The sequence below is a fragment of the Ovis aries genome, chromosome 23 (genome assembly GCF_016772045.2).
Source record: "Ovis aries strain OAR_USU_Benz2616 breed Rambouillet chromosome 23, ARS-UI_Ramb_v3.0, whole genome shotgun sequence".
NCBI lineage: Eukaryota > Metazoa > Chordata > Mammalia > Artiodactyla > Bovidae > Ovis > Ovis aries.
The window spans coordinates 22,404,394-22,424,620 of NC_056076.1; the positions used below are offsets into that span (position 1 = coordinate 22,404,394).

The following is a 20,227-nucleotide window of genomic DNA, read 5'->3' on the forward strand; positions in this document are numbered from 1 at the left end:
CTCTGGGGTCACACAGAGTCGGACACGACTGAAGCGACTTAGCAGCTGAGAAACCTGGCATGGTACAGTCCATGCAGTCACAGAGAGACACGAATGAGTGACTGAAATGACTGAAATTCTGATGAAGATGAGAAGAAACTAGATCATTCATATATTGCCCGTGAGAATGTAAAATGGCTCGCTACTCTAGAAAATATTTGACTGTCATAAGGAACAAAACCAAACCAAAAATGAAACATGTAGCTATCACACAACCCACCCAAGGTACTCCTGGCATTTTTCCAGGAAAGTTAAAACTTTTTATTAGTGGATTTATTCATAGTAGCCAGAATCAAGGCAACCCAGATGTCCTTTGACAGGTTAACAGTTAAACAAACTGATATACTCATTCCATAGAATACTTCTGCTGCTAAGTCACTTCAGTCGGGTCCAACTCTGTGTGACCCCATAGACGGCAGCCCACCAGGCTTCCCATCCCTAGTATTCTCTAGGCAGGAACACTGGAGTGGGTTGCCATTTCCTTCTCTAATGCATGAAAGTGAAAAGGGAAAGTGAAATTGCTCAGTCATGTCCGACTCTTTGCGACCCCATGGACGGCAGCCTACCAGGCTCCTCTGCCCATGGGATTTTCCAGGCAAGAGTACTGGAGTGGGGTGCCATTGCCTTCTCCTACACATCAAGAAAAAAAAAAAAAGACTGCAAAACCTGGTTGGATCTACAGAGAACTATGCTGAGTGAAAGAAGTCAATCCATAAGTTAGATACTGGATGACTGCATTTATCTAACATTTTTAAAATTAGAAGACTACAAAAAGAGAGCACAGGTTAGCAGTTGCCAGGGGTTGAGGAGAAAGTGAGGGCTGGAGGGAACAGGGTATGATTATAAAAGGGCAAAATTGGGTACCTTTGTGGGAACAGAAACATTATGTACCTTAAACATGTATCAATGTCCATAACCTGGTTGTAACCTTGTACATAGAGCTGCAAGATGTTACCACTGATGGGGAAACTGAGCAGATTTCTCTATATTGTTACAACTACATGTTAATGTACAATTGTCTCAAAATAAAGTTCAACTTAAAAAAAATCAGGAGCTTGGACAGCAACTAGAATTGAGCAAGATACCTCTTCCCCCCCCCACCCCCCACCTTTTCAGAGAAGAACAAAAGCCCCGAGGCAGCGGGCCAGATGGGGTCAGGAATTTGCTCCATGTTGCACAGATCCAAGAAAAATAATCTTCACCCACGGTTTTAGCATTCAGAACCCACTGCCAAACATTCGCTGTCCAATCTTGCCTGTCTTGGAATTTTCTCTGCTGTTATCTCCTCTTTCTCTTACATTTACCTTCCCAGCCAAAATGCTGACACAAATACACACACCGCAAACCAGAAATGACTTTTTTAAAATGTATTTTTAGTTGGAGGATAATTGCTTTATGATGTACTGATTTCTGCCGTACAACTACGTGAGTCAACCGTAAGTTTACATATGTCCCCTCCCTCTTGACCTCCCTCCCACCCTCCACCCCAGCCCACCCCTCTGTGTTGGGAGGAGTTGAGAGAGTAGCATTGAAACATCATACATTGCTATATGTAAAATAGATAGCTAATGGGAAGTTGATGTATAAAACCAATGACTTCCAAATGGCAGTGTGATACACTCTGCATTTCAGAAATGATCTCTCATACTTTCGAGTTCATGATTTCCATTAGTTCCAAACTTCCCACATCTTATTTGCACAGGAATAGAATTTCATCCTTTGTGGTTTGTTGATGACAAGGCAGGTGTTCTGTATTCTAACCCGCGCCACACACTAAATAAGGATCTAACTGTAATTACCCTGGGCTTCCCAGATGGCACTAGTGGTAAACAGCATGTCTGCTAAAGCAGGAGATATAAGAGAAGCGGGTTCGATCCCTGGGTTGGGAAGATCCCTTGGAGGAGGGCATGGCAACCCACTCCAGTATTCTTGCCTGGAGAATCTCATGGGCAGAGGAGCCTGGAGGGCTACAGTCCACAGGGTCGCAAACAGTAGGACATGACTGAAGTGACTTAGCACACACACATGTAATCACCCCACAGAGAGGAGCTGGTGGGCTTTCTCTTCACCTTAGGAGAGACCCTGTTGACTCTTCTCGTTTTGAGCACTAGTCCGCCACCCCAGAAACGAGTGGCCGTAAACCAGTTACTTTCTCCTGGTCTGACTGTTGGATTTGTTTTACTTGAAAAGACCAAATGTCTTTGTTCGGAAGAGAGTCATGACACGGTCAAAGTCTTTTAACAAAGCACGTTTTGTTTCCCCCCAACCTCTGGAAATTTCAAATCTTTCTTTGAACAAACTAGGAATTCTGGCATCTCATGGGTAGGGCACAGCACAACTTCCATCCTTGTTCCAAATCCGTCCAAAACACTGCTTCCTTGTTTAGCCATAAAACCACAGGTACATAAGTGATGTGTCAGAATGAAAAAGGGTTGTAAAAATATTGCCAATTGTGCCATATTGAAAGGAAGAGGTTTTTTTTTCAGTGCTATTGGGTTGGCCAAAAACTTCAAGTTTTTCGTAAGATGTTATGGGAAAATCCAATGAACTTTTTGGCTAACCCAATATACCTGTGGCTTCTCAGGTGGTGTTAGTGGTAAAGAACCTGCCTACCAATGCAGGAGACACAGAGGTATGTGCCCAATCTCTGAGTCGGGAAGATCCCAGGAGAAGGGAATGGCTACCCATACCAGTGGGGGCTTTCCTGGTGGCTCAGCAGTAAAGAACCCACCTGCCCACCTAACCCCTAGGGTTAGGCAGGGGACATAAGTGACTGGGTTCAAACCCTGGGTCAGGAAGATTCCTTGGAGGAGGGCATGGCAACCCACTCCAGTATTCTTGCCTGGAGAATCCCATGGACAGAGGAGTCTGGCGGGCTACAGTCCACAGAGTCGCAGAATCAGATATGACTGAAGTGACTACATACACAATACATATCTAGCTGGTGAGGCTTCTGCTCAAGGCAAAGTTAAAGCAGCCTCCTCCTACAAATAAGCAGTTATTCCTGCCTCCCCAGCTGCTCCCAGCTTTTCCGAGAAGGAAACACTGCTGGGACCTGAACCTAGGTTTTCTTCCCAGGACTTGACTCAGCTATCTGCAGCTTCAGAATGAGCTGTATCCTGAATTCCAAATTCCCTGAAGCTGCTTGGAGATACTGCGGTTGTAGATCACACTCTTTAGTGTGGGAGGCCCATGGCTTTCTAGGAATCATGCAGTTTGTAAGCATGAGCGAAAGGTCACAGATCCTCAGAGCCTCCTTGATGTCAGCCTTCCTGAGCGCCGTGCCTCCACTGACCACTGCCTCAGTTAGTGGCCTCCAGTTGGGCTCAGGGCCCTCCCAGGGCACCAGAAAGAAGCCCAGAGACTGCCCAATTCAGCTCTCTCAGGGGACTAGAGGCATGACTGCCGGGAAGCAGAGAGCTGAGCTCGCACCAGGGAAACCAAACCCAAATGAGGTTATCTGGCAAAAAAGAGTCAAATTACACTGAATTTTTGGTATTGAGTATGGTACAATGCATTCTTCTCCTTAAGAAAAGCAGACCGCAAATATCCCATATCGCATATTAGAAGGCTTTTGAAAAATTGTAGCTGGTTGATAAAGGGATTTGAGTGGGAGGGATTAAGTGTGGTAATGATGCTATAAACTTCTTATGGTCGTGTGCTCTGGGTTGCTGTAAAAATAAAAGATAATCTGAAGAGACCATTTTATAATTAAATAAAAAATTCAGTTCTTTTATACAAACTGAGGCTGATCCCCTCTTCTAGAATCCTCCTTTATCCATCTGCTACTAGCCCTAGAAGTAGACAGATTGACCTTTTTATTGTAGAATATTCATGTGCCAATATATAAAAGGGGCTTCCCTTGTAGCTCAGTCTGTAAAGAATCTGCCTGTAATGCAGGAGACTTGGGTTTAATTCCTGGGTTGGGAAGATTCCCTGGAGGAGGGATAGGCTACCCACTCCAGTATTCTTGCCCCAAAAATCCCATGGACAGAGGAACCTGGTGGGCTACAGTCCAAGGGGTCACAAGAGTTGGATATGACTTAGCGACTAAACCACTAGTGTATACAAGAAATCTGTAAAAATGATGAGACAAACTAAGTATGAGAAATAGCACATTCACTGTATTTCTGTGAAATATTCTTAATAATTATTTTTCACTCATCCTTTTATCCACTTTAAATAGAGGGGTTGGAATAGAACAGCTTCTTTGCTCGTAAGTATGATTGATAAGGAAATGTAGCAGAATGTTTGCAAAGCAGAAAAGCACAGAGAACAGCGTCAGGTTCACTTACAGTCCAGGGTTCACGTTTATGGCTCAGATCATAGTGAAAACTAGAACCCTGCTTTACATGTATCCTATCTATAGCTTGTCATTCCTTCGACCACCCAAAGAAGGAACCCACTAACATATTAACAGTGTAAGAAAGATGATGTGAAATCTAAGACTTTGGCAATAGCAAGAGGGTTGCTATGATCTCTCTCAAAAGATGAATAACCATTGTCCAACTTGCCCTGTGTGGAAATCTTGTCAAACTCTGACATTTCCAGCAGACTCTGTTAGAAGTGTTGGTAAGTGGACAGAACTTTTTAAAATGTGAAGGTATGGGCAGGGAGGTCTGGCGTGCTGCAGTCCATGGGGTTGCAAAGAGTCGGACACGACTGAGCAACTGAACTGAACCAGCCAATAGATTAAGCACCTTGTAAGCATTATCTTCAGTTTTACAATGATCCAGTTTTGTTATCTGATCCCCACCCCCTCCATTTTACAAGTGAGAAAACAGACACTCAGTAACACTGTTACTCTGAGTCACATGGTTAATAAGTAAGGGAGGTAGGATTTGAATGTAGTTCTCTTTGACTCCAAACCCCATGAGTACTTCTTCTTAAATCACTGCACTGCTTTTGATGTAAGAGGAATATTTCTGAAAGAGGTGGGGAAAATAAACTAGATTTCTGGGAAAAAAAAAAAAAAAGAAGTGCAGGTATGTTTGTATGGCCTCTGCCTGTAAGTTTTCTGTTGGGGTCATGTGGCCTCTAGAACGTGATGTGGCACCAACCAACACTGCTCATGGGGTTTGATTTACCAAGGAGTCTACTTACAAAAAGTTTTGGGGATGTATTAGTAAAGAGATTCCTTGATGGTGAAATTCATGCTGAATTCCACTCACCTGGAAAATAACCTAGCGAAATTCTAGAGAAGAAGCTAATTTTCTTCATAATTGTTTTTTCCCCCTAATCAATCTATTATGGGAAATAAATCCAGGTAAAATATCCAGCTTGAAAATATTTACCACATAGTTCCAGGACCATCCATGGGTACCAAAAAATCCACATGTGCTCAAGTCCCTCATATAAAATGGCACAATCAGCCTTCTGTATCGTAGAGTTTGGCATCCACGGATCCAATGATCTGTGGAATGAATTTGATCTAGAGGACTGTTCCTTAGAGTTTTTTCTTTCCATAATTATATGTGTCTACAGCTCTTAATTTTGTAATGTTCTTTCACATATGACATCACACCTAGAACATAGTTCTGTTACAACTAGAGGTTCTCTCTGCTTGCCTTTTGGCTAGCTGCCTTTCTCTCCTTTATACCTTCCCTGGTACTCCCACCTGGTGCTGAGTTGCAGAGCCAAACTTCTAATTCAGTTTTTTCATGGTCACCTCCCTCCCTCAACACCTGCCCACAGGGAGCTTTGAAAGATGTTTCCTACCCCCAAGAAACTAAATACTTGTTCTTCAGTCACTAGGTCGTGTCTGACTCTTTGCAGCCCCATGGACTGCAGCACGCCAGGCTTCCATGTCCTTCACTGTCTCCCAGAGTTTGCTCAAACTCACGCCCATTGAGTCAATGATGCCATCCAACCATCTCATCCTCTGTCACCCTCTACTCCCTCTGCCCTCAATCTTTCCCAGGATCAGGGTCTTTTCTAATGAATCAGCTCTTCTCATCAGGTGGCCAAAGGATTGGAGCTTCAGCTTTAGCATCAGTCCTTCCAATGAATATTCAGGGTTGATTTCCTTTAGGATTGACTGGTTTGATCTCCTTGAAGTCCAAGGGACTCTCAAGAGTCTTCTATAGCACCACAATTCGAAAGCGTCAATTCCTTGGTGCCCAGTCGTCTTTATGGTCCAGCTCTCACAACTGTATATGACTACTGGAAAAACCATAGCTTTGACTATACGGACCTTCATCGGCAAAATGATGTCAAATGAAATACTAAGGAACAGGATTTTGTTGGGGTTGTGTTTTGGAGGGCTACAGACCATTCTAACATCCAGTTTTCATCCTGTTGACATGGCACACTCTACTTCAATTGAGGAAACATCTATCATGGAGTATCTCCTAGGTGCCAGGGCTGTGCTAAGTGGTAGGGATACTCTGTCAGTTACAAAACCTTTTTTTTTTTTTTTTTTCAGAACTTGAGGGGGAAAAAAAAAAGATCATTGATCCCATTCTCCAGGTGAAGAAACTGAGGCTTAGGAGCTTGTATGTTATAGGCCCCTGTGCTAACACACAGGTAGCAAAGGACAGAGCTGGTATCCAAACTCTAGTCTCCTGATTCTGAGTTGTATGCTTTCCTGTGGATCCATTATGATCCATTCTACCTTTTTCTCCTCTTATGTCAGGCTTCCTCTGCATATTATTTTAAAATTCATTTTCATATATTTGGAACAATAGGGCACCAAGTTTTGACACTTGTAAAAGGGTTTTTTTTAAAGTTTCTATTCATTCATTTGCTCAACATTTATTGAGCACCTAACATCTACCACTTACACACAGCTAAGGCATCAGGTGCTGGGACACGTTTATTACATGTATCAGGTCATTTACTCCCAATAACCCAATGAGGAGGGCTATTTTTATTCCTATCTTATAGGTACATGAACTGAGGTTTGGGCAGGGCTGGAGTTCAAATTCAGATGTTTATACTTCAAAGCTGGACCTCTTGAGTGCCACTGTACATCTATTTAATCCCAGGCATCAAGGGGGCTCTAATACACAGTACAGCCCCCTGCTTACAGACATGCAAATTAATTATATCATAGAGCTGTGAATGCAAAAGGGAAAATCTTATGACTGCTGTCCTCTTGGATACTATGTAGAGTTTGAAAGAGTTTTTCAAGAGTCACCTGGGAATCTTGTTAAAATTCAGACTATGCTTCGATAGATCTTGGGTAAGGTCTGAGAGTCTATCTTTCTAAAACTTCTAGATGGTCTTCCCGGGTGGTTCAGTGGATACGAATCCTCCCGCCAATGCAGGATTCGATCCCAGGTCCAGGAAGAGTCCACAGGCGGGGGAGCAATGAAGCCCGTGTGCCCCATCTTCTGAGCCGGCGTGCTGCGACTACTGAAGCCTGCACCCTAGCGCCCGTGCTCCACAACGAGAACCCACTTGCAACGACAAGCCCATGCACTGCAACAAAGAACAGCCCACACGCACTGCAACTAGAGCAATCCCACGGGCAGCGACGGAGACCCAGCACAGCCAAAACAAACACACACACACTAGGTGATGCTGAGGCTGCCAATCCGGGGACCATGCTTTGAGTTGCAAGGCAGGTGTTCTCTCCACTTCTGAGCTTGAAGTTTTCCTGGTAGAGTGGCTTTGGGCATGCCATTTAAACTCTGGGCCCTAATTTTACAGTTTTCTGTAAACTGCAGCAACTTGGAGTGTGGCTGCTATGTGTAAAAATTCTTTACCAACTGTAAATTTCTAGGTAAATGGAAAATACTTATGTTTATCATTATCATTATTAAATAACTGAATTTGAACACATATCCCTCATCAACTAGGTCTGAGGATTAATTAGATAGCCAGGAATTATCAAAATACAATCAACTCTAGGGAAACTCAATAGCTTAAATGGAATGGAGGAGCATGACTGAATGAAAGGGATTTTGTCGACGTGGTCTCCATGAAAGGGATGCAAAGGAATTCTTTGAGCAGGACACTTGGTGGCCCTTCTGAAACTATTTCACTGCCTTTTAGGGGAGGGGCTGTAGTCTGTAATCTCAAGAAACCCCACATTTTGACCACCACCTTAAGTTGGCAGCCAAGGGGAAAAATGCAAAAGATAATCTTAATCTTCTGACCACAAGTAGAACTTTTCCTGCTAGCTAGAGTAGAACCCTCACATGTCATAGGACTGCTGGAGGGATTTCAGGCTTGTAGATATCGCTTCATTTAATGCAGTGTTTATCAGTCTGAAGTCTTTCAAGTTGTTTGAGTCCTAGAGACGCTTACTTTTCTGCCTTCTTGTTCTTCCCCATCCCACAAAGTCCTTCCTTTCTGCTCCTCGAGGGGACAGCCAAGGTTGAGCTGTCAGCTGAGCACACAGGAGGAGCACCGTGTGCTTGAAAACCAGGAGGCTGCTTAGATGACCCAACAAGCACTGCCAAATGCAAACAATGAGCTGAAAAAAAAAAACGCTTTAGGACTCTAAAATTACTAAGTTTTTAGTAGGAAAAGATTCCAGGCCTCAGTTTTTCATCTAGAAAAAATGGGATTCAATGAGATGACCTCTAAGGCTACATGCTGCTTTAAAAACACAGTTGACCCTTGAACAAGGTGGGGGTTAATCCAAGTATAATTTACAGTTGGCCCTCCACATCCAAGGTTCTTCTGCATTCAAGGATTCAACCAACCAGGGTCCATACAGTACTGTAGTATTTACTATGCAAAAATCTGCAAGTGCAAGTGGGCCTGTATAGTTCAAACCTACATTGATCGAGGATCAATGGCACCATGATACTACTTGGCATAAAGAAAAGCATACAGTAAGTCAGGCACTGATTTTGTGAGATGATCTTTGCTAGAACACACTGATGACGCCAGACTGAAGGATGTGTAGAGCACACCTTTTAGAACTAACACCCAAAAAAGATGCCTTTTTCATTATAGGGGACTGGAATGCAAAAGCAGGAAGTCAAGAAACACCTGGAGTAACAGGCAAATTTGGCCTTGGAATGCGGAATGAACCAGGGCAAAGACTAATAGAGTTTTGCCAAGAAAATGCACTGGTCATAGCAAACACCCTCTTCCAACAACACAAGAGAAGACTGTACACATGGACATCACCAGATGGTCAACACTGAAATCAGATTGATTATATTCTTTGCAGCCAAAGATGGAGAAGCCCTATACAGTCAACAAAAACAAGACCAGGAGCTGACTGTGGCTCAGATCATGAACTCCTTATTACCAAATTCAGACACAAATTGAAAAAAGTAGGGAAAACCACTAGACCATTCAGGTATGACCTAAATCAAATCCCTTATGATTATACAGTGGACCTGAGAAATAGATTTAAGGGCCTAGATCTGATAGATAGAGTGCCTAATGAACTATGGAATGAGGTTCGTGACATTGTACAGGAGACAGGGATCAAGACTATCCCCATGGAAAAGAAATGCAAAAAAGCAAAATGGCTGTCTGAGGAGGCCTTACAAATAGCTGTGAAGAGAAGAGAGATGAAAAGCAAAGGAGAAAATGAAAGATATAAGCATCTGAATGCAGAGTTCCAAAGAATAGCAAGAAGAGATAAGAAAGCCGTCTTCAGTGATCGATGCAAAGAAATAGAGGAAAACAACAGAATGGGAAAGACTAGAGATCTCTTCAAGAAAACTAGAGATACTAAGGGAACATTTCATGCAAAGATGGGCTCGATAAAGGACAGAAATGGTATGGACCTAACAGAAGCAGAAGATATTAAGAAGAGCTGGCAAGAATACATGGAAGAACTGTACAAAAAGATCTTCACAACCCAGATAATCATGATGATGTGATCACTAATCTAGAGCCAGACATCTTGGAATATGAAGTCAAGTGGGCCTTAGGAAACATCACTACAAAGAAAACTAGTGGAGGTGATGGAATTCCAGTTGAGCTGTTTCAAATCCTGAAAGATGATGCTGTGAAAGTGCTGCACTCAATATGCCAGCAAATTTGGAAAACTCAGCAGTGGCCACAGGACTGGAAAAGATCAGTTTTCATTCCAATCCCAAAGAAAGGCAATGCCAAAGAATGCTCAAACTACCACACAATTGCACTCATCTCACATGCTAGTAAAGTAATGCTCAAAATTCTCCAAGCCAGGCTTCAGTAATATGTGAACCGTGAACTCCCTGATGTTCAAGCTGGTTTTAGAAAAGGCAGAGGAACCAGAGATCAAATTGCCAACATCTGCTGGATCATTGAAAAAGAAAGAGAGTTCCAGAAAAACATCTACTTCTGCTTTATTGACTATGCCAAAGCCTTTGACTGTGTGGATCACAGTAAACTGTGGAAAATTCTGAGAGAGATGGGAATACCAGACCACCTGACCTGCCTCTTGAGAAATCTGTATGCAGGTCAGGAAGCAACAGTTAGAACTGGACATGGAACGACAGACTGGTTCCAAATAGGAAAAGGAGTACGTCAAGGGTGTATATTGTCACCCTGCTTATTTAACTTCTAGGCAGAGTACATCATGAGAAATGCTGGACTGGAAGAAACACAAGCTGGAATCAAGATTGCCGGGAGAAATATCAATAACCTCAGATATGCAGATGACACCACCCTTAATGGTAGAAAGTGAAGAGGAGCTAAAAAGCCTCTTGATGAAAGTGAAAGAGGAGAGTGAAAAAGTTGGCTTAAAGCTCAACATTCAGAAAACGAAGATCATGGCATCCAGTCCCATCACTTCAAGGGAAATAAACAGGGAAACAGCAGAAACAGTGTCAGACTTTATTTTTTGGGGCTCCAAAATCACTGCAGATGGTGACTGTAGCCATGAAATTAAAAGATGCTTACTCCTTGGAAGAAAAGTTATTACCAACCTAGATAGTATATTCAAAAGCAGAGACATTACTTTGCCGACTAAGGTCCATCTAGTCAAGGCTATGGTTTCTCCTGTGGTCATGTATGGATGTGAGAGTTGGACTGTGAAGAAGGCTGAGGGCCAAAGAATTGATGCTTTTGAAGTGTTGTGTTGGAGAAGACTCTTGAGAGTCCCTTAGACTGCAAGGAGATCCAACCAGTCCATTCTGCAGGAGATCAACCCTAGGATTTCTTTGGAAAGAATGATGCTAAAGCTGAAGCTCCAGTACTTTGGCCACCTCATGCGAAGAGTTGACTCATTGGAAAAGACTCTGATGCTGGGAGGGATTGGGGGCAGGAGGAGAAGGGGACGACAGAGGATGAGATGGCTGGATGGCATCACGGACTTGATGGACATGAGTCTGAGTGAACTCCGGGAGATGGTGATGGACATGGAGGCCTGGCGTGCTGCGATTCATGGGTCGCAAAGAGTCAGACACGACTGAGCGAATGAACTGAACTGTTTGCTCCCACCAGGAGCGGGAAGGCATCCCAGGGGCGTGTCTCCAGAGTTCAGAAGCAGTGACACTACGGCCCCTACCGAAGCACCATCTGGCATTAATGATGGTACCAGGGCCACATGATAAAAACGGCAATGATTCTTAGCCCTGGTCACAAGTGTTGATGTTTGGCCTTTTCGCGTTTTCTAGCACTCAGCTAGTCTTGTAAAAGGGAATGCCCTTTGCACCATGGGATGCAGGCTTTCTTGTCTTGCCTGTGCTGTATGTGTGGGCAGCACAGTACAGCTCACTGGGGGACTGGGTCAGAGGTTCTGCTTTTCCCGTGTCTTCACTTCTGTCTAACAGGACGCAGTATATGACATCTCTGCATCTCAGCCCAAGCTGATTGGTGGCGAGATGACTCAGCGCCAACCTCAGGCACAGGGGACAGTGAGCAGAGAAGGGTTTCTGAGTGCACCCTTTATAAAATGCATCTGCTCTCCTAGGAATCCCTCTGCGTTCCCATTTTGACTAGCTGCAATGGCGTTCTCCACGTATTAAATGGAAGTGTGAATCTTACCGCTGCTTCTGTCTGTTACAATCTAACTCAATTAATTTGATGTGCAAGCGGGTTATCAAAACTATATATTTTCCTCATGTTTTAAAGAATGTGTGAATTCTCCAGAGGAGGAGAAATACAGTTCTCAGTGCATTTGCCATTGTGCTTTATTCTGAGAAAGCTGGATTAACAATCACTTTTCAGGGCACTAGGATGTCCTGTGGGAAAAGGAGAAGTTAAAAATAAAAACCCCTTCTTTATTGATGAATAGGGGCCACAGGTGAGTGGAACCGTTTCAATCGCTCTTTGAGCAGAACTGGGATGAGAACCGGCTCCCTGGATAATATTTCAGATGACTGACCATTGGGACTTCTCGGGTGGTCCATTAGTTGGGTGTTTGCCTGCTAATGTAGGGGACACAGGTTCGATTTCTGATTTGGGAGGATTCCACAGGGCAACTGAGCCCGGGAGCCACAGTAACAAGCCCATGTGCCCAGAGCCCGTGCTCCACAACAAGAGAAGGCTGAGCGCCCCAACTAGAGAGTAACTCCAACTCCTGCTCACTGAAACTAGAGAGCCTGCACGCAGCAACGAACACCCAATGCTTGCCCAGAAGTAGATAAATAAATGAAAATTTAAAAGTAAATAAAATGACTTTTTATTAATAAAAACAATAAGGATGAAGTTATGCCTAACTTGCAAAGTTTTAAGAGAAGATCCTTATTTGAATAGGAGGCTAAGTAGAGACAACCTTTTGTTATTATTATTATTTTTTGCCTGTAATGGTAAAGAATCTGCCTGCAATGCATAAGACCCGGCTTTGATCCCTGAGTCAGGAATGTCCCCTAGAGAAAGGAATGGTTACCCACTCCCGTATTCTTGCCTGGAGAATCCCATGGACAGAGGATCCTGGTGGGGCACAGTCCATGGGGTCGCAAAGAGTTGGATATGACTGAGCAACTAACACTTTCACTTTTTTTTTTTTTTTTTTTGGTCTTAACTCATTTACTTTTCTTTTGAATGTTTTGGGAGATGTTGCTGCAGACTCTTTATCATCTCTCCAACTCTTCACATCTGGAATAATTAGCTGTTTTAACATTTTCATCTCTAGAACCTCTTCTCATGAGCATTAGTAACAAACATCTGCGTAGTTCTTCCCGATGGAGAAATCAAGGCGTAAAACTCAACCAAATTCCTACAAAATTATTAATATGGTAGAAAAAAAAATGTCCAAGGCTAGTAACATGGTTTTTTTTTTTTTAAAAAAACCAAACACCCCAAATGTGAAAAACAAACCAGAAAAATGCTTTCAGATTCTAAGAGCAACTCTTAGAACACCCCTAAGCCTCCCAAGAATATATTGTTAAAAATCTCTTTTCACTGGGATGGGCCACAACCCCAAGGGAGAGTATGACTCAAATGGGCTTAAGCTTGATGTCACAGCATGTAGAACACACAATTGTTCTTGTCATCCTGCACGGCTCACCTGCGTCAGGTTGCTCAACAGGGTACACTCTGAAGGCGTCAAAGGTCTTGCAAACTCCACCCAAGGTCCAAAGTCTGGGCAAACTACCATGAATCGTATCACAGACACTCAGATAAGCAGTTTAGGACAGACAGCCTTGTACACGCTTCCCCAAGGGATAGACCTGACTTAGACTTAGGATTCCTCTGGAGTTGGTGTCCATGGTGACGGGGAAGTATAGTGGTAGACTCCCGGGGCCGGGGAGCCACACGCTCTTGAATATAATTATACTCTTGTGATCTGTGTAGCTAATTGTAGGAGCTGTTGGGAAGCAGTACCAGGAGCCTCTTGTTCTTTTCAGATATGAGGAACAATAGCCCTGCAGGACAGATGTTTCTTGTTTCTGGGTACAATCTGATTCCAAAGCCTGAATCAGTCTCCCACGACTTCAAAACAGCAGCCTCCAGGGCTCAGCCTCCCTCCAGCAGATTGTCTGTCCCCAAATTCACAAAACACTCCTTCCACAGTGAAAAGACTTGGTAGTTCATGAATACAGTGAAAGTTCCCCGTGGTTCAGATGTTGCTTAGTTTTAAGGTGAGTTTAAAAACATCAGTATTGATGTACCTGCACTTTGTCTACAATTTAAAAACACATGTTTGAAAGAAAAGTCAATAGCAGGTGGATGAAATTTGTCACAGATGAGATGCAGGATGGGGCAGAAAAGTCCATCCTGAGTTTTTTTTTTTTGGCCACACCTTGCAATATGCGTAACTAGTTCCCTGACCAGGGATAGAACCCCCGCCCCTGCAGTGGAAACGTAGAGTCTTAACCACTGGGCCACCAGGGACGCCCCATCCTGAGATTCTTACAGGTCCAAAAAAAATGTGAATGTTTTCTAAATGGAAAAATGAACCGTGGTATGAGTCAAGACAAAACTATCGTAACACCAGTCAGAACCAGAAGCAGCTTTGCAGCGTTCCACTATTTGTCTTTTCTGTCACCTACTGCAGGCTTCCCAGATGGCGCTAGTGGTAAAGAACATGCTTGCCAATGCAGGAGACATAAGAGATACGGGTTCGATCCCAGGGTTGGGAAGGTCCCCTGGAGAAGGAAATGGCAACTCACTCTAGTATTCTTGCTAGAAAATCCCATGGACAGAGGAGCCTGGTGGGCTATGGTCCACAGGCTTACACAGAGTCAAGCATGACTGAAGTGACTTAGCTCACACACACACACAGCACATCACCTACACGTGTTTTGTATCTCCTTCCAGCGGATAATCACCAGTCCTGTCTCTCACTAAACACTGACCCAAACCTGCTCGCTGCTCCACCTTCACACCGAGTGTAAAGCACGATTCCTCTCAGAGATGTTGGTGTTTAAAAGATATCAATATCTTAGGCAAAAGAAATGAAGTTCCAGCAGTAGACTTTTAGAAAGTACTTGCAGAGAAGCATCACCTGCCCCATGAATTTTCTGTCATAAAAATTTGCAACAGAAACAAACAAAAAACTGAACAGAACGGGAACCCCTGAACCAATGAACGAGAGAGTCCTACCTGAGCACCCCGTTTCCCAGCAGGAAGAAAACTTATCTTCTGCATTTCTTCATCTATGAAAGTAGCGGGGCTGGAAAATGATGAAAATTCCAAATAGAAAGCTCCTACGTATCAAGAGCTGCTTGAGGACCCAGGGACTGGCGATGACTACAAGTCCGCCACCATCTCCAACCAGAGACGGGATGGGGTGTGGGGAACAAAAAGGCAATCACAAGGATCCACCTATCCTACCTTATCCTGGATGGGTGGGCCAGTGGGAGGCGGTGGGAAGGGGTGGTTAGGAGATTAGGAAAGGCCTTCCTGAACAATGCTCACTCATAACAACCGACACCTGTGGATCTCATTAAAGGACAGATTCTGGAGAACGTCCGGGGTGGAGCCTGAGCTTGGGCACTTATAAGATGTTTCACTGGTCTGTGGAGCACACTCACAGGGGTGGGGCCCTAAAAGGATTAACAGCTGAGCTAAGACAAAGGCTAAGCATAAATAACTGCCATCCTAGTCAGAAGGCAGTGCAAAGATACTGAAGCTAGAAACACCGCTGAGTGTGGGAAGTGGCACTCAATATGCAAAGGGAAATTTTTATGTGAAATATTGTTGAATGCAAATACAGACAGTAAGAGCTCCACACAAACATACAAATAGATTTGTGACAGTTGCATGAAGGTGGTTAGGTGAGGAGTGTTTCCCCTCACGCCCCTCCCTCATCTTTTTCAGACTCTCAGTAATGAATTTACTGAAATAGCAAAACAACTGAATTTCTCCTCCATGGGCTGGGTAGAGGGGAGAACTCTGCCCTGGGGTGCCTTAACAGAATGACCGTGAAGCTTCCTTCTATCTGGGATTATGTGATTGTTTCAGATACAAAGCTACTTAATAACTGATGACCACATATAGAATGAATGTACTAATAGTGACATAAAAACATGTTTTTGAAGGAATAATATTTAAAAAACTAAAATATTAAAGCATGTCTTTTATAACCCATTAATAAATTTTTCCTGGGAAAAAGTGCAAGAAAATTGTATAGAATTCAGGCAGGAAAAAGCCTTGGATCATTTGATTTCACAGAGCCGTTGAGTGGTAACCTGAGGAGGAATTCATTGTTTGGTGCCCCCAGGACACATTGCTGACCCCAGCCAGGAGGAAAACTTTCAGTTTCTGATGCAGAGGGCAGAGTTACGGTTGTCGAGGTCACAGAGCCTCAGGGTGCATGTCTATGAGGTGCGTGTGCAATGGCTCCATAGACAGGACTGTTAAAATTACCATCATCTTTGTTCCAAATCAAATGGGCTTCCCTTGTGGCTCAGCGGGTAAATCTGCCTGCAATGCGGGAGACCTGGGTTTGATCCCTAGGTTGGGAAGATCCCCTGGAGAAGAGAACGGCTACCCACTCCAGTATGCTGGCCTGGAAAAGTCCACATACTGCATAATCCATGGGGTCACAAAGAGTCGGACAAGACTGAGCAACTTTCACTTTATTCCAAACCAGGCATGTTGTGGGAAACCACATCATGTGATCTTCAGTCAACTGCCAGCCCTTGCTGAAGCAGGACGCAAAACAAATCTTAAGACCACATCGCCGTACACAACACAGTCATCACAGAGACCCTCCCCCCACATATTATCTGGGGTAAACACACATCCCAGGTGACGCTAATGCTACAGGTCTTGGCCCTCACTTGACCAACAAGGCATCACTGGAACCACCTGAGATTGAACTTCAACCATCAGTGTCCTGCGGACATGTATGATGGGTTTCTCCTGTTACTATACTTGAGCTAACAATTTATCTGCTAAAGCATCTATTTTATTGAAAGGTTTGTGAAAGAATAGAAAGTATATTAAGATATCTTACAAATAAGATACCTTTCAAGATTCTTATAAGAATCTTGTGAGACAATTTCAGACTCCACTCTCTCTATCTGACAGCTGAGAAAACTCAATTTCAGGGATGATGACGAAGTCTCCCGAATCACCTAGTGGGTCAGCTGCAGAACTGATTGTGCACACCAGGCCTTCTGATGTTCTCACCCCAATTCCAGAATTCTTTCTAGCATACAACCCTGTAACTTCTAAAAAACAAGCAGGCAACTATAAAGGGAGGTTTTTGAACTCAAGAGGCATTAAGATCTATGAAACCTTTTAAATTACTTTTTAAAACTTAGATTTTCATAAGAGTAGTTTGGAATTTGCCATAGGCCCAAACTGCATGTCCTTTGTTCAGTTTTAGAGGAACCTAAGGAATACGATGAATGTATGCTGTTGGCATATAAATGTTCTTAAGTTTTCTTTAAATTGCAGTATAATTGTTTTATACTGTTGTGTTAGTTTCACTAAAGTGAAAGTGAATCAGCAATATGTATACATATACCCCCCCTCTCTCGAGCCTGCCTCCCATCTTATCCCCATTTCACCCCCCTAGTTCATCACAGAGCACCAAACTGAACTGAAATATTCTTATGTAAGTTGTAGTATATGAAGTAAAAAGGCACAAAAAGATTTGCTGGTGATTTGTAGGTTCTTAAGGACAACCAAGAATGTTTTAATAGGTTGTTGAATTAGTTTTAGTGAGAGACTTTTTTAAACTTGCTGTTGCTGCTAAGTCGCTTCAGTTGTGTCCGACTCTGTGCGACCCCATAGATGGCAGCCCACCAGGCTCTGCCGTCCCTGGGATTCTCTAGGCAAGAACACTGGAGTGGGTTGCCATTTCCTTCTCCAATGCATGAAAGTGAAATCGCTCAGTCGTGTCCGACTCCTAGTGACCCCATGGATTGCAGCCTTCCAGGCTCCTCCGTCCATGGGATTTGGCAGGCAAGAGTACTGGAGTGGGTTGCCATTGCCTTACATTTATCTTATTTTGTTACATATGCTTATTATAAAACAATATTAGAAATGGTCATTTAGGATTTTCATATGAATAAAATAGAAATATAGTAGTTCCCTATCTTGAAGATACTGGATCAAAGGAAACTATTCCTAATGTGTTAAAAGAGACAGTTTGTTAAGGATTACTGCAACATGATATTAAACATAAAGACCAATTTATGGTGAAAGAGTGGATCCTTTAGTTCAGGACTTCTCAAACTTATTATGTATATGAATCACTATGGCTCTTGTTAAAGTGAAGATTCTGATTGAGAAGGTCTGGGGTGGAGCCCAAAACTCTGCCTTTCAGGATATCCCAGGTGATGCTGATGAAGTAGGGCCTGGGCCTTCGCTTTAGCAAGGCATCATTGGAATCACCTGAGGGTGAACTTTGACCAGCAGTGTCCTGTGGACATGGTTGATGGGTTTTTTCCACATTACCCCATGTACGTATTAAAGTACCTATTAAGAGGTTTGTGAAAGAATAGAACGTACTGTAAGATATTTTACAGATAAAAAATGTTGCTGACTTTCCTGGTGGCAAAGTGAATAGGAGTTCACCTACTAACGCTGGGGACACTGGTTGGATTCCTGGTCTGGGAAGATCCCACAAGCCAAGGAGCAACGAAGCCCAGGAGCCGCAACTACCGAACCTGCGTTCTACCCCGCATGCTGCAATCGCTAAAGCCCAAGCACTGAGAGCTGGGGCACTGCGGCAAGGCAAGCCGCCACAAGGAGAAGCCCGGGGACTGCAGTGAAGATCCAGCGCAGCCAAAAATTAAAATAATGAATAAACTTGTTAAAAAGTTTCTACTTTTCTAGATCTGGCTTTACTGTTTATTTCCCTTCTTCAGTAAGCAAAATGTGCACAAAACTTCTGATAGTGGCTTGATTTTTCCCTTTAGTAGGTGAAGGCAACTCAGATATTTTATTATCCTCAGAAATATAGTTGCAGATCACATATTTTACAGACCAGGAAAGCTAATCATATTGAGATTATGGGATAAAAGTAGGATTGTAAGATTTAGCAAAAAAAAAAAAAAAGAAAAGAAACAAAACTTCGATCAACCACTATCAAAAAGATGGGATACCCAGTTAAATCTGAATTTTACATAAAAGATTAATGTTCTCAGTATGAGTATATCCCATGCAATATATATACTTAGGTTAAAAACAAAAAACAACCTTGTTAATCTGAAAATCAGACCTAATTGGGGTTCCTGTATTTTCTCTGGCAACCATTGCTGAAAACATACCCTAGATTCTAACTTACATGTAAGTGCTAGGAGAGCAGATGCTAGGGTGGAGAATTAACCGACCCACTGACAGTGTTGTTTAAACATCCCAGCTGCACAGGGAAACTGCTTTCTGGACTTGCCAGTACCAGATGGAGCACTTGGCTATTACTGCCTTGATTTATGGAAACTTCTTTTGGGAGATTTGTGCCCCGAAGACCACCCTTTAAAAAAAATTATGATATAGGGTAAGTTGGAAGTAAAGCTAACAGGAGTCTCGTATCAATAGCTTCCTTTCTGGAGAAGAACGAGGTGGCACAAAGCAGGAAGGTTTTTCTTCTAGTTCCCTGTCTTTTCTTCTTCTGGAGATGTTCAGTGGGAAAGTGAAAATAGTGGTTCCTTAGACTCATGAGAGGTGATTCTTAATACACCACATTTTGGCAGGTTGATTGGACTTAAGGTTATCTTTGAAGGAAGGAGGTGTAAGGTGGTTGCAGGCACTCTCACCATTCTTGCTTATTGGTTGCTGAAAGCTGACTTGACTAGCTTTTAAAGAGGGCAATTTAGTCTTCTGATTTTACTTTTATGTATGCGAGCCAATAAAAAGTCTCAAAAATTTTAGCAAAAAATCCAGGAATTGCCTCATTTTCCAGTTGCCTTTTCTTGCTTATTTTCCCTTCTACTGACTTCAAATACCAACAGTCATCCCTGTCATGATGTTTATAATCAACTCTAAGTCAGAACCAAGGTCTGCCCATCACCAGAGTATTTTTGAGTGTTTCGATGCTGAAAGCTCAGCTTCTCTGTACACTGGTGACAAACTGAATCTTGGAGACAGGTTTCAGTGAAGTAGAGAAGAATAGCTCTATTGCTTTGTCAGGCAAAGGGGGCCATGGAGAGCTAATGTCTTCAAAACTATGTGTCCCAACTTGGGTAAGATAGTGGGAGGTTTTATAGTAATTGCTCAAAGAGGGTGTGATCAGCTTGTAGACATTCTTCTAATGGGTTGGTGGTGAGGTAAGTTGGCAAACTTCAGGTCCAACTGGTCTGGGGTCTACAGCCTGTGAGCAGCATACCATCGTTAATTGTTAACTTCTCCACCTGGAGGGGTTTCAGTCTCTGCAAAACAGCTCAAACATATTGTGTGTATCCATTGATGGGGAAACAAGATCTTGCCCTAAGGCTGCCCTTGACTA

The 20,227-nt window shown here is 43.1% G+C and overlaps 1 protein-coding gene across 6 annotated transcripts in view; it reads right to left on the reverse strand.

The window, feature by feature from the left end:
• MAPRE2 (microtubule associated protein RP/EB family member 2) overlaps window positions 1–20,227 on the reverse strand; it is a 186,512-nt gene that overhangs the window by 158,523 nt on the left and 7,762 nt on the right. Inside the window, exon 1 of one of the 6 annotated variants that reach the window (XM_042239397.2) lies at window positions 14,929–15,134. The exons of the other annotated variants lie outside the window; for them this stretch is intronic. Coding sequence (XP_042095331.1) covers window positions 14,929–14,973 — 45 coding nt within the window. The 5' untranslated portion in view covers window positions 14,974–15,134. Of the gene's footprint in view, window positions 1–14,928; window positions 15,135–20,227 lie in introns of those variants that run through there. 6 annotated transcript variants of the gene reach the window in all.